Source organism: Meleagris gallopavo, chromosome 1, assembly GCF_000146605.3.
Source record: "Meleagris gallopavo isolate NT-WF06-2002-E0010 breed Aviagen turkey brand Nicholas breeding stock chromosome 1, Turkey_5.1, whole genome shotgun sequence".
Taxonomy (NCBI): domain Eukaryota; kingdom Metazoa; phylum Chordata; class Aves; order Galliformes; family Phasianidae; genus Meleagris; species Meleagris gallopavo.
In genome coordinates, this window is record NC_015011.2 from 35608969 (window position 1) to 35624623 (window position 15655).

At 38.3% G+C, this 15655-nt stretch overlaps 1 protein-coding gene across 1 annotated transcript in view; it reads right to left on the minus strand.

Moving 5' to 3' along the window:
- The window catches only part of TSPAN8 (tetraspanin 8), a 17975-nt gene extending 6923 nt beyond the window's left edge, over positions 1-11052 (minus strand). The window contains exons 1-5 of the mRNA XM_003202082.4: positions 10814-11052; positions 6666-6728; positions 3972-4103; positions 3284-3358; positions 3091-3198 (exon numbers count right to left, since the gene is read on the minus strand). Of these exons, the coding sequence (XP_003202130.1) occupies positions 3091-3198; positions 3284-3358; positions 3972-4103; positions 6666-6728; positions 10814-10873 (438 nt within the window). The 5' untranslated portion in view covers positions 10874-11052. The remainder of the gene's footprint in view (positions 1-3090; positions 3199-3283; positions 3359-3971; positions 4104-6665; positions 6729-10813) is intronic.
- Positions 11053-15655: the final 4603 nt, after the last annotated feature.

Here is a 15655-nt window from a genome sequence, read left to right on the forward strand (position 1 = left end):
AAAAAAGAAAGAAAGAAAAAGAAAAAGAAAAGGAAAAAGAAAAAGAAAAAGAAAATAAAGAAAAAAAGAAAAAGAAAAAGAAATAAAGAAAATGAAAAAGAAAAAGAAATAAAGAAAAAGAAATAAAGAAAAAAGAGTGAAAACACCAGGCTGTCAATATTGGCCTGGAGCATCACCCTTATGAGGAAAGCTGAGTAACCTGGGTCTGTTTAGCATGGGGAAAAAAAGACTGAGGAGGGTCTGATGAATGTTTATAAATACCTAAATAGAGGTGAGAGGCAAATGGATGAGGCCAGGCTCTTCTTGGTGGTGTGTAATGACAGGACAAGGAGTAATGGCTTATAAGTTGAACATAGGAAGTTCCGTACAAACATTCGGAAAAACTTCTTTATGGCAATGGTGGAGAAGCACTGGAACAGGCTGTCCAGAGAGGTTGTGGAGTCTCCTTCTATGGAGATATTCAAGACCTGTCTGGACGCCTACCAGTGTGACCTATTGTAGGGTACCTGCTTTAACAGGGGGGTGGGACTCGATAATATCTTGAGGTCCCTTCCAACCCCCACAATTCTGTGATTCTATGTCTAATATACAGTGATCAAAAACCATTAAGATACTGTAAAGCCAGTAATTATGAGTGCTAAATACAGCATGAATCAATGCTGGGTATTTTATGTTTTTGGAATCAAGCCTTCTCTCTTAGCATGTGGTAAGTAACATTTACAGTAAAACCCATATTGAAAAGCTAGGCTGCAAAAAGTAATATTCAGGCACAAAAAAACCCTGTGATATCTAGAAAAACAATTATTTTTAATGATGATTAGCCCTTTAAATTAGAAATGGACTGAGGAAGCCAGGGCTTCATGTGGGGTTTGTGAAACTTAAACCAGGTGCAGTTTCACTTCGTGTTCCACTTTATTCAAGCCGCTGAAACTCAGGGGTGCAGACTTGCATTTGTGTCTTCCCTCTTTTAAAAACCAGCTGGAAATGCTCACATTATTTTGTATTAAAACAAAGGCTGTTGGACATAATAAAGGAAACCTATTCTATTTAAACATTAATACAGTAATTAAGAGATTTTTCATCTTGTTCACCTTTCAGCCATCCCTCTAGGAAGGTGTTTATTATATCAGGAGAAATAAATTGGATCAAAAGCAGAGAAAAGAGCTGGAGATGAAGTGGAAAAAAGCAAATGTAATATAAGCTACCTAAATATTGCTTCTCAGTTCCTTTCACACCAGCAGCAAATACAGGAATATTTTAAGCATACACATGGAAATAATCTCCCATTAGGGAGTAAGAAAAAATCAATAGACATTTTTCAGTGTATAGAAACAGGTGACAGTAGGAGCATGGTGGGGACACACACCATAAGTGATAACTGCGAAATTCAGGGTTATTCTCTGTGTGATGCCCAGCACCAGGATGGTACAAAGTGTCCACCTTCCAGCATCCTGCAGGTGGGAGAAGTCCAAACATATATAAACACAGAAAAAACAAGTCAAAACAAAACTTCCACGTGAAATGCACTGTTGAAGTTTTCCTTGTCTAATTTTCTTGCCTAATGAGTGTTGGATAGTTCTTAGCTGGGATATACACTGAAGGAACAGCTTCCCTTCAAAAGGGAAATCTGTAACAAAGGAGAAAGAAGCCTTCTCACTAAGATGCTTATCTATGTGTCAGTCTCATTTCTTGGGGACAACTGTTAAGGAAAAACAGACCTTTCAACACCACAGTGATGAGACAGGCTCCATGTGTGCCCCATGTGTGGAGGTGGCCTTGCCCTGGAGGAGAACAAAACCCTCCCCTAGAGCAGGAGACATCCAGCTCTGAGATAACACTCAGGCACATGGAGAGTTGATTTCCAGCTAGGAGAGACAGTGATAGTGGGGATTAGCAGAGCTTGCTAAAATCTTATCACTGTTTGCTTAGAAATGGCATCATTAAAGGCCTTGTAAAAAAGAAGGCTAATTTCTTTAAGTATTAAATAACTTCATCTTCCATATCCTACTGAAAGGAAACAGAAACATGGTAGCTTGAGCAGGAAAGGAAGATCTTCTGGAGGTCAAGAAATGCTGCTGAGACCACCTTGCTTCAAATAGATGATTCAAATAGTACCGTGTAGGTAACCACAGCTAGAACAGAATCTATACTTCATAAAATGCATAACTTTCACTGTCATAATCAAAACTGTGGAAGAATGACAATACTAGTGTCAAACAACAGTCTCGTATCAGTAGATTTATAACCAAGATGCAAATCTGATTTCTTGGATCCTAATTGCTATTTGTATCTATGGATTTTATCTATTGCACTCCATGGAGATTTACAAATCTTTAAAGTATATTTCCTCTAACGTGCACAAGATTTATCTAGTAACCCACATTCAGTCTGCTAGAATAACAAAGTATGCAAAAATACCCCACCAGTACACGACAAAGAGCAAATGCAAAGACATGCCAAGTTTTAAATTTCCATTATCAATTACGGGGCTTCCAAATCCAATAGGCATGCTCTACACACCATCTGAGTTCTGCAGTATTACCATCAATCTAATGAGTACATGACTTAGAAGAAGGAACTGATAACCTCTTACAGTCACGTCACAGAATAAGGGGACTTTTTTTTTTTTGGCTGTGTTGATTCATGTAAGAGATCTGTAATTTCTGTGAGTACACTGATGGGTTTATAATCACTGGTGTGAACTTATGAGATTTAAAACTTAGAGATATTTAGCTACCAACTTATTTCCTCCAGACTTTTGGAAAATTCCAATTAGAGTCACTGAGGATGTCTTCCTCTGTGAGCAATAGAGAAATGGGCTTTTAAAATCCTCATCAGCAGATCTGCCTTTGTGTTATGCATCCTGGCTCCAACCCTCTTATAAACATTTTTGCCCAAAAACATCATGGAAATTCCATGCCATACTGATGGAGATGAAACCCCATGTGCAATGTTTTAATTTTTGTTTAAGTCAGAACCTTTCCTATCCCCATGGAATGAAATTCAAATTTATGGCAGAGTAGCCATAAGTTGAAGCTTAGAGACAGAACAGATAGAAACAAACCTTACTTTTTATTACATTTTACTTACCTGTAGCTGAAACTTCTGCCACGACTCTTGAACTTGTTTTGCATTTTCTGTATTATCTTTCAATAAATTAACAGCCTCCGTAAGTGTCAGGTTAAGGCCCTCCTCAAGCTGCAAGTCCAAATAGCTTATTAGTCTTCTATGGAGGAACAAAACTTTGGGAAGACTTCAATGAAAGTGCAGAATAATACAGTACCTGAGGTTTGTACACTGCTCCTAAAATACCCCCTGTGACCTGAAGGATCAGGATCAGCAGCAGTCCAATAAAAAACTAGGAAGAAAACAAAAGGAAGAAAAAACTATAATACTTCTGACTGAATTGCTCTCATTTCTTTTAGGTGAAAATTAATGTTTCATGTGCCTCAACAAACATTTTGGTAGAAGGAATGGAAGTTTCAGTCAACTCCTTCTTTGGATATGAGAAAAGAAGATTCTTGAGACAAGGTACGTGCCTCACCATCAGCTGGTCATCAAAACAAGGCACACTGTGGAGCATTGACATGATGGGCAGCTTGTAGCTTGGAGATGTTGAGTAGGAGGACAAGGAAAACATTTTGGGAGGAGTAGTGGCAGATTAACTGAGAAGAAATGCGATAGATATCAGTGGTGATTGGTGGAGGGAACTTCATTTGTATGGGGAAAAAAATTAGTGACATGATCAGGCCTCTCTGTATTCTGTCTTCTATTTCATGAGAATATCCACAATTTCTTCTTCACTTGAATTCAGAAAGGGCTCAGGCACAGGGTATGCAGTGAAAACACATGTACAAAAATAAGCGTTTGATTAAATAAAAATAGCCCCATTCTCATTTGGTATACCAATGACCTTTTTATCAAATATACCTGTGGCTTGTTTAAGATAGCTAAGTATTTTCCTTTCATACCAAGAGCAGCATGCACCGGCTTTCCTTAATGGCACCACAGCACCCCAGAAATCCTAGGATCATAATGATGGAGCCCACAGCTATCAACACGTCAACCCCGACAAACATATTGTTGTTGTTTATGCTCAAATCCTGAAAAGAGAAGGAAAAAATCTTTCATTGGCAAGAAATTCCTCCTAAAAATATCTGTATCACACAGAACAAGACAATTACTTAATAACTAATAAATATATCAATGCGCAACCACAGAGAAGTTCTGTTCTTTGAATAAACAGATATATAATTTTCCTTCTTAAACTTTCTGATCTTGGTGGAACCTGACTCTTCACAGTCTTTTTCTCTGCACAAGATGAAAGTCAACCTCACAGAGTAAATTAAATTTTCATTTTCAGAGTATCTTTTAGTTTGATTTCAGCTGATGAATCTTCGTTTTTTTCTGCAAGTAGAAAAGACTTATTATCTTGAAATCTCTTCTACATTAGCCAAGAGTTAAATAAACAAAATCTCTGTCATTAGAAGGAATACACTCTGTGGCTTTTCTTGAGAGAACATTTCTAAGAGTAATGCTGGATATACCAGGGAAAGAGATACATTTTCCAAAGCAGTTTTCTCTTTTTTCTTTTACTTTTATTACCTTTTCCCTTTCTTTTCTTTTCTTACTTCTCTTTCTTTTCTCTTCTTCTTCTTTTTTCTTTATCTTTTTCTTTTCCTTCTTCTTTTTCTTTTATTTTTTTTAGGCATGATCTTTGATAATACCCTCAAAAATGAGGACTGTATTTTGATGTCCGAGACATTCAACTAAACAATTCATATACCTCCATAATATTAAATATCAAATTATTCAGTTCCCACAGGACTGACTTAGTCCAAAAGCCAAAACAGAGAGAAATGTTCAAAGAATATTTTCCAGTATGTCTAGTGCCAAGATTAGAAAAAATATCTGGAAGTTTTCACATACATCTTCTGATGGAAATTGCAAGCATATATAGACAAGTATAATTTTAAGAAATGTCTTATTCTTCCCTCCTCCAAGTTGGACAGTACCTCCTGTTATTTATTCCTAGAAAGCTCTGTTCATCTACAGCCAAATCCTTATGGTCTCTTCAATTACTACTCAGGCAGAACTGAACACTAGCTTTGAATGGAATCTTTGCCTGAATAGAGGCAAAAATGTAAGAAAATCCTTTCAATTTTAGTGCCTATTCTTAATTCACAGTTTTTGTACTGTAACTATTGTTACTTCAGGAAACCATTTTAGGACACACTTAAGAGAGCTTTTCTGAATAGGAAATTTCTTCAAAAATAAAAATAATATTGTTGTGGTTTTCCAAGCTCCATTGCATTGTCTGAGCCATCATACTAGAGATAGTCATTTAGTAAGCATGGAAACTTTAGCTTCTGTAAAATGTGGACTAGGGTGGGAAACGTCATTCTGCAGCAAAGAGTGGCAGAGCTTTCCACAATTACCTAATTTACCTAAAGTCACAACGTTGTTGTGAATCAAATCCTGTTATATCCATCCTCTGCCAGACGCGAGACATCTTGGACAGGCTGAAGTAAATAACATCATCAGCCAAATGGAAGAAATATATAAAGCTCTCTTCTTATCCCCAACATCTTTTGATTTCCAGATATACTGAAACAAAAATTACTTCATAACTGATGCACTGTGGTAGAGCAGCAAGGATTGATTTGCTTATTACATCTCAAAGGCGCAACTTGGAATCTGGAAAAAAAATACTTCTGTAACACCTGATCATTTTTCTCATTACTACAGAGAGGGGATAGAAATCTTGCTTGCAGTTAAGATACAAGTGCCACTGAAAGCATATTTGGCAAAAGGCTTTGGGAGACCTGTTAGTACATTTAAATCCTATGTTATTTTGAACTATTTCCATATAGATACGAGCGAAAAGGGTAAAATATTTTTAGGGAGCCACGGAAAACAAAAGAGAAAAATTCTTGCTCCCATCCATTATTATTCCCTTACATTTATTGGAGAAATAAGTATTGTGTTATTGAAGATAGTGAGATAGGTAAAAATATACCCTAAAAACATACAAATGCAACCCTAGGAATATATAGCTATACAGTTCTAATGGAAAAGGACATTGAAAAGTCTAAGATTAAGTTTTTCACACAGAGACTGGTGACGCACTGGAACAGGTTGCCCAAGGAGGCTATGGATGCCCCATCCCTGGAGGCATTCAAGGCCAGGCTGGATGTGGCTCTGGGCAGCCTGGTCTGGTGGTTGGAGACCTTGCACATAGCAAAGGGTTTGAAAGTAGATGATCATTGTGGTCCTTTTCAACCCAGGCCATTCTATGATTCTATGTTATGCTCATGACTTCTCATTATTTTCTCTAACTCTGAAATCAATAACAAAACCATCATTATTTGTCATTTGAGAAAAAATAGATCCACATTTTCCAACAGAAATCAGTGTGAAACTGCAAGAAATTAGATTAACAACACTAGAAAGCCCTTTTTGTCATTACGTCTATGCTTACATCAACCACTTCTCTGAGTACCTGCATCATTTTTTTCTTAAACTTTATAAAATGCATTTATCTTTACCCCCACAAATCACCTCAATGAAAGCACCACACATTTGTGGAAATGCAATTGGGAAATTAGTGTCTATATGGTAGCTTCCATGGTTTACACAGGTCAGGCATGATTGCATATGCTTACCTCTTGAGCATCTTTGCTAACACGTATCCATATAGAGACTCCTAAAATAATGCAACCACACACCTGTGGGAGAAAATAACCAATATTTAGAAAGATCAACAGTTTTAGATTCAAGTCCATCATCCAAACCGCACGAGGCACTGGCCAAAATTCTGAAATAATTTCTTCAACAAGGTGAAAGAAACATGAATTGCTAGAGCTTGGAATACTGATTCATATCCAAGAAACTTCATAAGGATAGTTAAAACTTCAGTTATGCACCAAATCTCTGATGTTTCCACCCCAGAGGAACCATTATATCCTTGATGATTTATGCATGTAGTTGGGAAGCACACAAAAATTCTGTCAGATGAGAGAAGGCTATAAATTTCTATAGTATGTATATAACATGACTTTAAAGAACATTGTTTCTTCTATAATGAAAACAAGAGATTTGATAAGGAATGCTGGTACAAATGCTATTGCTAGAGTTATTCAGGACATATATCTTTAGACATATGCTCTATGGTAAAACTATTAGGAGCAATTCTAACAGTCTCTCCACTTTCTATATTGCAAAAATATCCGGCCATCTTCAACTCTTAGACTATTCCTCCCATAAATTGCACATTGTGGTAGTTATTATTTCCATTTTTTTAGTAGAAAATAACCTTACCCTGTCTCTTACCTGTGAAAGTTAGCCATCTAAGTCTGAACTTTCTAGTTTGTCATGGGCACATATCCTTGAATGAGTTAAATCACCCATTGGTGCTACCAATTTCTTTCCTCTGGCTATAAAAGAAGCCTGGACTGAATTGCTTTAAGATGTCGAAGTCAAGGCAGATGAATCCCAGATCCAGACATATTCCCTCAACATCAATCATTCTCTAATTTTGTTGATCTTTGAGGTATTGTTCTACCTTGTGCCAGCCACAACATTGCTTGCCCTGTCTGTGGTAATTCTCACAAAGAATTTATCTTTATTAGCAAGAGTTGAAGACATGTAATTAAAGATCTAATCATACATGAAGACTGTACCACCTGAGAGGACTAGTAGGAAAGATAAACTGTGGAGGATCAGAGTCTAGCAAGATTCAGTATGGATCAGAACCTGTATGGATTTGATACTTGAGTGAGAAATGGCTCTGAAATGTGGTTACAAGCTTCCCATGAAAACTGGGACTATTTCTAACCTTTTAAAATTAAAAAAGTTATTTTTATATGTTTAAGATAATTTTTCCTAGAAAATGTTTTCCCTCATAGAATATTCACCATCAAAAATCATAACGACTTTAGCAGATTATTTAATATGGAACACAGCCAGCCCTCAGACATGAGTATCACACATTTTCTCACTCTAAGTAAAGCTCCTATATTTTAAACATGAAAAAGAAAGTTGTACAATTGATGACAGCCATATCATGTTATCAAATTTAACTAGAACTCCCCACTGAAATCATCTGAATCCCACCGAGTCTGCCTAGAAACTGATGGTATCACATGACTCTGTATTTGGGTCTTGTTCACCAGCATTATGTGAACCATATAGCTGTGCATCAAACAACATGTTCCTTCTAATGTGAAAAATTTCCACTGAAGCAGCTATTACTGCAAATCCAAACAAAATTTGGCCCATTGCCTCATTCATTATACAGGACCTCCCATAAAAAGCAGCACAGCAGTAGAAGTAAATAAACCCGAATGTAAAGGAGCTTACCAATATTTATTTCCCTCATTCAAAGAAAAATATAAAGTTGTTAAATTAAAGTTTTCAGTAATGTGCATGTTTTTTTAGTTATCAAAAAGACTTAGTTTAGACTTGTAAGAATGTTAAATTTCAGTAAAATTCTAATGTTTTGTTTATTTTCATCACTGTATACACAAGGTGTACAAGAACACACAAAGAACAAAACTGAAATTCGAAATCAAATAGTTCTCTTCCCAAAGATCCATAATAAAACACTCTGTATTTGTTACAACACTCCCTCCTAATTATTAGGTTTTCCTTAAAACTTCAACTAAAGAAGCTTTCATTTTTAGTGATCCAGTACTTTTGTATGGAATGAAAAGATTCTCATTTTCCCAGCACTGAAAGGCTGCAGCTGATTTGCTATTTTTGCTGATGTAAGATTTGGAGAAGGGGTTACTTTGGCTGCAACTGTGATCTCAATTGATCGAAAGTTGCTCTGTTGTCAATCAGGCAGTCAGGTTACCTCAAACTAGGGATCTCATTTTGCATTTGATGTTGAAAATGGAAATTCAACACTTGCGCATGGTGTGGAGTAGCAGAGGCTTTACAAATGAGGGTGGCAGGTGAAGCTGCACAGCCTGCAAATGCTGAAGAAAAGAGAAAGGAAAAATTTGACCTAATCGTCAGGTTTAATGCACCAAACTGTTAGGACTAAGCCAGGTTCAAGGCCAAGCCGGATGGAGCCCTGAACAGCCTGATCTGATGGGTGGCAACCAGTCCACAGCAAGGGGCTGGAACTTGATGGTCTTTAAGGTCCCATCCAACCTAAGTCATTCTATGATTCATTCTATGATTCTGTGACTAATAAAAGCTCCAGATATGCACCTAACTTCAAAGCACAGATCCCCAGAACACACACTCAGATTTCTTTCCCCTGACAGGAAAGATGCAAAGCTCCTATCCCCAGGGGCACACAGTGCACAATCCATGGGGTCAAGGAAAGCTAGACCAAAGCCACTTTGCAGGTCTGACATAACCTTTTCCAGGGCTTTGATACTCCAGAGTACGATGTAAGAACTGCTGCAAGAAAAGGCACAGGAAGGCTGGAAAGCCTGTTCCTGATCTCCCAAGGAGGAGACACTCCCAGAGAGATCACACGAAGTTTAAAACAAAAGGACACCAGATAAACGTGTGACCGTTGCTGTTATCTAGATAAAGCAAAAGTCACCTTCATTTCTCCCTGTCAGTTTAATTTTCCACCTGCCCAACTTCCTTGTGCACCTGGGAGAGCAGCTGTGAGAGCAGTGGAAATTGCTGTTCCCTGAGTTTCGCCACAGCAATTTAATGATTTCCAGGGATTAGAGACAGGAGTGTAATTCAAAGAATTTGGTTTCATTGTACTCTAACTGCATTCCTGTTTGCACCATGCCTATTCTCTCTCTTGGTAGTGCTAACCCCTCCCTTTAAAGTAAGTCAATATAGCTGCATTTTGTGTCCTCCTCGTCCCCATTCAGGCTCCCACAGGCACAGAAAATTCTACTAGCATGAGAATTCTTTAATTGTATCACCTTTTCACTTAGGAAATGTTCCTCAAGGAAGCAGCCATACTGTGGCTGATAGTTTCACTTCTGATCTTGATGAACCTCAGGTGAACTTGACAAACTGAAAGCTAGCAGTGAGGCGGAACCATGACAGAAAGATCTTTTACTCAAAACTTCTCAGAATTCCAGGAGCAGAAACTCTTACAAACTGGCTGAGATATGGCAAATAGGCAAATGTGATTTAGTCTACCCTGGGAAAGATGCCTGCCATCCTGTGCCAGGCATAGGGAGGAACCTCCTTTCCTTGTATGCTGGAGGAAGTCAATCATTTCAGAATGGCTTCCATCCATACTGCCACCCCATACCATTTCCCAGAAATTTATTGCCCACCATCAGAAACTAATTATGACACTAAGCATAAAGCAAAGCACCACAGAGAAGGATATGAAAACCATTTATCAATTAGGAGGCTAAAAATATAAGTGCATTTTCCTATCTTCTGCTGCAACTATGCTTTCAGGATTGTGTAGTTTGTTTGCAAAGAGCAGACAGAAAAACAAAAACAAACAAACAAACAAACAAACAAAAAAACATAAGCAAGCAAACAAGCACAAGAGAACAATGTATGTTAAGATAATAGAGAGTCTGTTATCTTCTGACTCAAATGAGTGATGTCCCTTGAGATGGGGGGCACGTTTCAGACGTGTCTCAGGGAGAAAGAACTCTGGCAGTTCTACTTTTCAATGTAGAGGAAAGGCATTTTTTGTAAGAAAAAGACAAAAGAAGGGCAAAAATTAAACATTCTTCTCTCTCTGATTTAGAATCATGCTCTGGTTTCACTTATGCTCTATTTTCTTCATAATTTTTTCAACTACAGACTTTGGATAATGTTGAACGCATTTAATGTGTCACTAATAACAATTTAAACACCAACTTACCCAAAATAAGAAGTTGAAGACGAACATGGAGTACTTCAAGCATCTGCTTACACCCGCCATTTTCAAGGAGCTGAGACAAAATTGAGAACTGCTAAAGAAACTTTTCTAGCAGTTTGACCTCGATAGAAAGGCTGTTCCTGTTTCTTCAGGAAATCTCTCAGACTACATAAAATGCACTGTGCTCTGCTTCTAAAGGCAAAAATTGTGACCAAGGCTTCTACAATTATTTAAACAGTTCTCCACAGCTAAACATTAACCAGAATGCTGGGGAAGAACTACCAGGTGTTATCACCAAACCTAAGACTCTCAATGTGTCATTGTGTGTTGTACTTTTTAATAGTTCTGCTAGTCTTGTCCTACACCCTGAAAGTAAATAGATGGCGCAGCAAAAGCAGAAGTTGCAAGAGAAAGGGAAATTTTACAGATGTTCTTCCTTTATAACATGGAAATGATCACATTTCTTAATACTTTTAAGATTTTAGGTTTACTATTTTATTGTCCACTGATTTTTGCCAAAGTTCACTCATTGAAGTTTGCAGTCCCACTTCAGACATTCGACCAGAAATAAAAGGAGGAAGTCTGTGTTATCCCTGCAAAAGATGGGTAAGGAATCTCCCATCTTGCTATTGCCATTTTCTCTCTGTTGCTGTCTACATTTCCTCTTCCACATCAAATCAGGACCTTGGGAAACTGAGCTCTGTGGTGCACAAATTCTCCTGCTTTGTGGCATTGTGAACCCCAGCACAGAGATCACAGTTCTGGTATGAGATTCAGGATGCCTCTAGGCAAGAGGAGCTTGATTTGTCACAGAAGGTGAGGTGATAAACCTGCTTCATTAGTTTTGTTTTATGTCTTGCTAGTTTTCTTCTGTGCTCCTCGAACAGAACTCTTGAGAGGAGTATAAGTATGTAATTGCTCTATCTTTTCTTTCAGCCCATTTTGTGGAGGAGTCTGATGCCAGTTCTTGGAAGGATAAGTGTCAGATAAAGGTTCATCAGAAAAAAAAGCAGCTTTATTTTGCACCTGAGCACAAACAATGTAAATGAGAGAGATTAAGGATATTCTGGACTGAAGTAATTTACGAAGTCCAAGCCCAGATTTAGTCTTTTGCTGTTAGTTCACATTCTTTAATTCTCTTGTCTGTATTTGAAAAAATGAAGTGCTAGTGCATAACAAACCTGTAGATGGTGACAAAAAATGTGACTTAGATCTGGATATTTAGGATCTAAAGAGAGGAATCTAATAATAAATATTTCCTTTGGCTGCTTTCTAACCCAGTTTTTAATGAAGGTGTGATGTTGAAATCCCTTCAGTTGCTTTCTCTAATTATATTTAAAAATACATGACCTTTCCCCCTTTTAAGATGTCTCTGTACCACCCTTCAACTTCCTGGGCTCTTTCTGGAGTAGTACACTTTAGTCCAACCTTAGGTGATCGACTCTATGTCTAGTTTATTTCGCAATAACCACATCCACTTTGAATTTGAGAATGTTCCTAAAAATAATTGCACTCATGAAATACAGATTTTGTAAGGATTGGGAGAAATAACTGTGTGGTATGGTTTAGATCGAAAGCACTCAACAAATAAGTAAGTTAAGAAACGCGGGTGTCTTTATGGAGAGATGCCATAGCCACAGATGAATCATGAGAAAATTTTAAAGGGCCATATAAAATTGTATACAAAGAGCCATGAAGGGTAATAAGAGAATCACAGATGATGCAGAACGTGGGCAGATAATCTGCAGTTAGACCACGCAATTGTAATAAACCAACATTTTTACATGAGTTCAGAAAGAGCATTTGTACCCAAAACTATACAGCTATAAATCATCACATACAGTTGATGTTCTTTAAGGCAGGCTTGAGCTGTAGCACTTTTTTTTTCGGTGAAATATTCAGCCTAGGCATTCAGAAAGACATCTTGGAGCTAAATCATGCAAGATTTTCAGTGCTATAGGAAGTATGCATAAAAATTCATAGACCAGCCCTTCATAAAATGTTGGTGTTCTGTTAAGATCTTAGTTCCTCTGAAACCATGAAGAATGCATATATTTTTCACATTTACTTATCTCTTTGGAAAAGGCAAAAATAGACTTTCTTAGTACCTGCCAATTACTCCTTTATAAGATGAAAAATAAGAAATAATGTCAAAGTTGAATATATTTCTTAATGGGTTCCCAGTGTGGCTGCTGAATAAGAACCCTGTGTCGGAAGTTACTACAACTCCTACACGTTTCATATTTATATTTTATGGTATTTTAAGTAAAATATGTCATTTAAGATTAAAGGCATACAACCAACTTCCATTAAGTGACAAGTATTCAAGGTGAATGTTCTGTATGAGTGACTACTTCTTATTTCCTGGCTGCAAGGCAATTTTCTGTATATCTTGGAGAAGCAAAGAAGGAGGCAAACTACAGCTTTATCAAGGGAAGAAGCATTGCCTATAAACCTTAACCACTACTTCTCAAGCAAAGCTGCCTCTCCACCAACTCTTGAGACAATCAGATATGCCCTGCCAGCAATAAACCCTGTGTGACAACATGCTCAACTGCAAAGAGTTTATGAACTCCCAGTGACTTACCTCCACACCCCAGCGTCCAGCGCAGTTTGGGCGGGAGCCTCTGACGCAGCAGCTGGAACTCCTTGTCGCCATGTGGGAGTTGTGATGACACACGGACTTTGCCTCATGTGTCATACCAGAAACCAGATAGGGACAGGAACATTTTGACAGGAAAAAAAAAGCACGGCATTCTTTTCACTGACCTGGAGTAAAACATCTCACCTTTCACACTTACCAACAAGTTACACTTACCAACCAGCTACACAGGTTTTATAATGCTTTCACCTTCCTTCTACTCCAAGCTTTTAGCCGCTTTGAGCCATGTTTCCTGGGCCTGGCAATCCAAGAGCAGCTTCTCCAGGCCTCACACACTTCTGGGCTCTCTTCTATACATTTATCTTCATGCAATACCATCCTTACAACTCCCTGGGTATAAAAATTCCCATTTTCTTCTCAAAACTATGATGCAAAACCATATGCAGATGTGAGTATCCCATTTTCCCATGTGTTTTTCCTTCTCTCTAGCCTTCAATATTCTGCCTTCTTCTTTTTTTCTTTAAAGCCTCCATTCCCCTTGTGAAGGGCTCCTCCACAGTCAGGCTAGGTGACCAATTTCCCTCTCAGCTGATTCACTGTGTAGTCAGTTATCCCTTGAGGTCCAGACTTAAAATAACAGTTTGTACTCAATATCAGTGAGATTTTCAAACAGAGGATTTGCAGTTTGTTTGCTGCCGGAATTCCTGTTCATCTTATTGATAGGTCAGAACAATAGTGCTTTACTTGGCACTAAGTTTGAAGTCTGAAATAGATCAGTTGAACTCCAGTTCTACTATGCAGACAGAGCTCGCTCTCTTGTAACATTCCTTTTTTGGCAGAAGGGAAGGCTAATCTCTAGCAACCTCATCTGCTGCCCTGAGATGCACATTCCCCTTCTGTTCCTTCACAACGAGTTATTCACCCATACCAAGAGAAACAGTGGATACCATGAGCCTTGACAGTCTTTCTAATTGGGGAGCACTGGATAAAGAAGACTTCTTCAGTCCAAAAGGTAGGGCAAACACATTTAAGCAATGGAAATGGGACCTTCTGTTTTGGTCTGTTTTTTGAATTTTTGCAAATATCTTCATCTTTGATGGGCCAAATAACTTGACTGACTTCAAGGTTGATCCTACAGTTGACCACATGATAAGGGAAAATGTGTGAGAATATTTTCAACAAGTGCTAGGCACGTATATGGCTGGCTAACTCAGTTGTCTAGAGTGCCTTCGCAGCTTCTAAGGAATGATGCAGCTTAACTGAAAATAGAATGAAAATAAGCCAGCTAAACTATGCTCTTAAATGACATGTTTCTTTCTTCACTGATCAAAAACTTGGGCCCAGAAAACTCCACTGAGCTCAGAAAACAGCATCTCCATTATATGGATCCCACAAAAGAGCATCCTTAGAGGGAGGGCATATCTGTTGCCTGGCAGATCCTTTCTGTTGTTAGAACACTCTAGAGGAAGAATTTTCCTTTAAGGACCTCTTTATTGTGATGTAAAAATTCTCTCAGACCAGAGATCTCCTGTAGCTCAGAAGTGCACTAACTCCAGCTACCCAAGCTCCAGTTCAGAACAATTTAGAATCCGCTTAGAAAGCGACCTCTGTGGTCCTTTGGCGCTAAATATTGCTATTGCCTTCTCCCAAATCTTCTCCTGCTACTGCACTCTAAAATACTCTGAGGATGAACAGAATTGTTTCTCAGAGCAGGATCTGAGGCTTCTGTTTCCAAGGGTCTGTATGAGTGAACTGGGCTCCTATTAGCGGCACAGTGGGATCTGGTTTCTTGATGTTACTCCTTTTCCTTTTAAGCAGTTAGTGTTCAAAGTCACTAACAATGTAACCCCTTATTTCATGACTATTGTGTTCCTCGGAGCTCCAGCCATAGCAGGGGAGTTGGATTAAAAAATCGTCAGGGATCCTTCCCAACTCAAACGATTCTATGAGTTTATGATCCTTTAAAAATGTTTAGGTAAAGGTACAGCCCAGTATATGAGTTGGGGAGAAACACAGCTCAGAATGACTTTAAAGCAAACCTAGATGTGCAATCCATATCTGTACACACAGGGGCAAGAAAATCTTGCTCTGATCCCAGCTCTGAGCTGGAAAATGAATAACTGGCTTAACCTGGTATACTCCCTTCTGTGTGTGACTTGGTGAACAGCTGTGTGGAGATAAAATGTCCCTCACCCATGAAAGACTCCCTAGACCAGTACTCCTGTGATCCAAGTGAGTGTGTT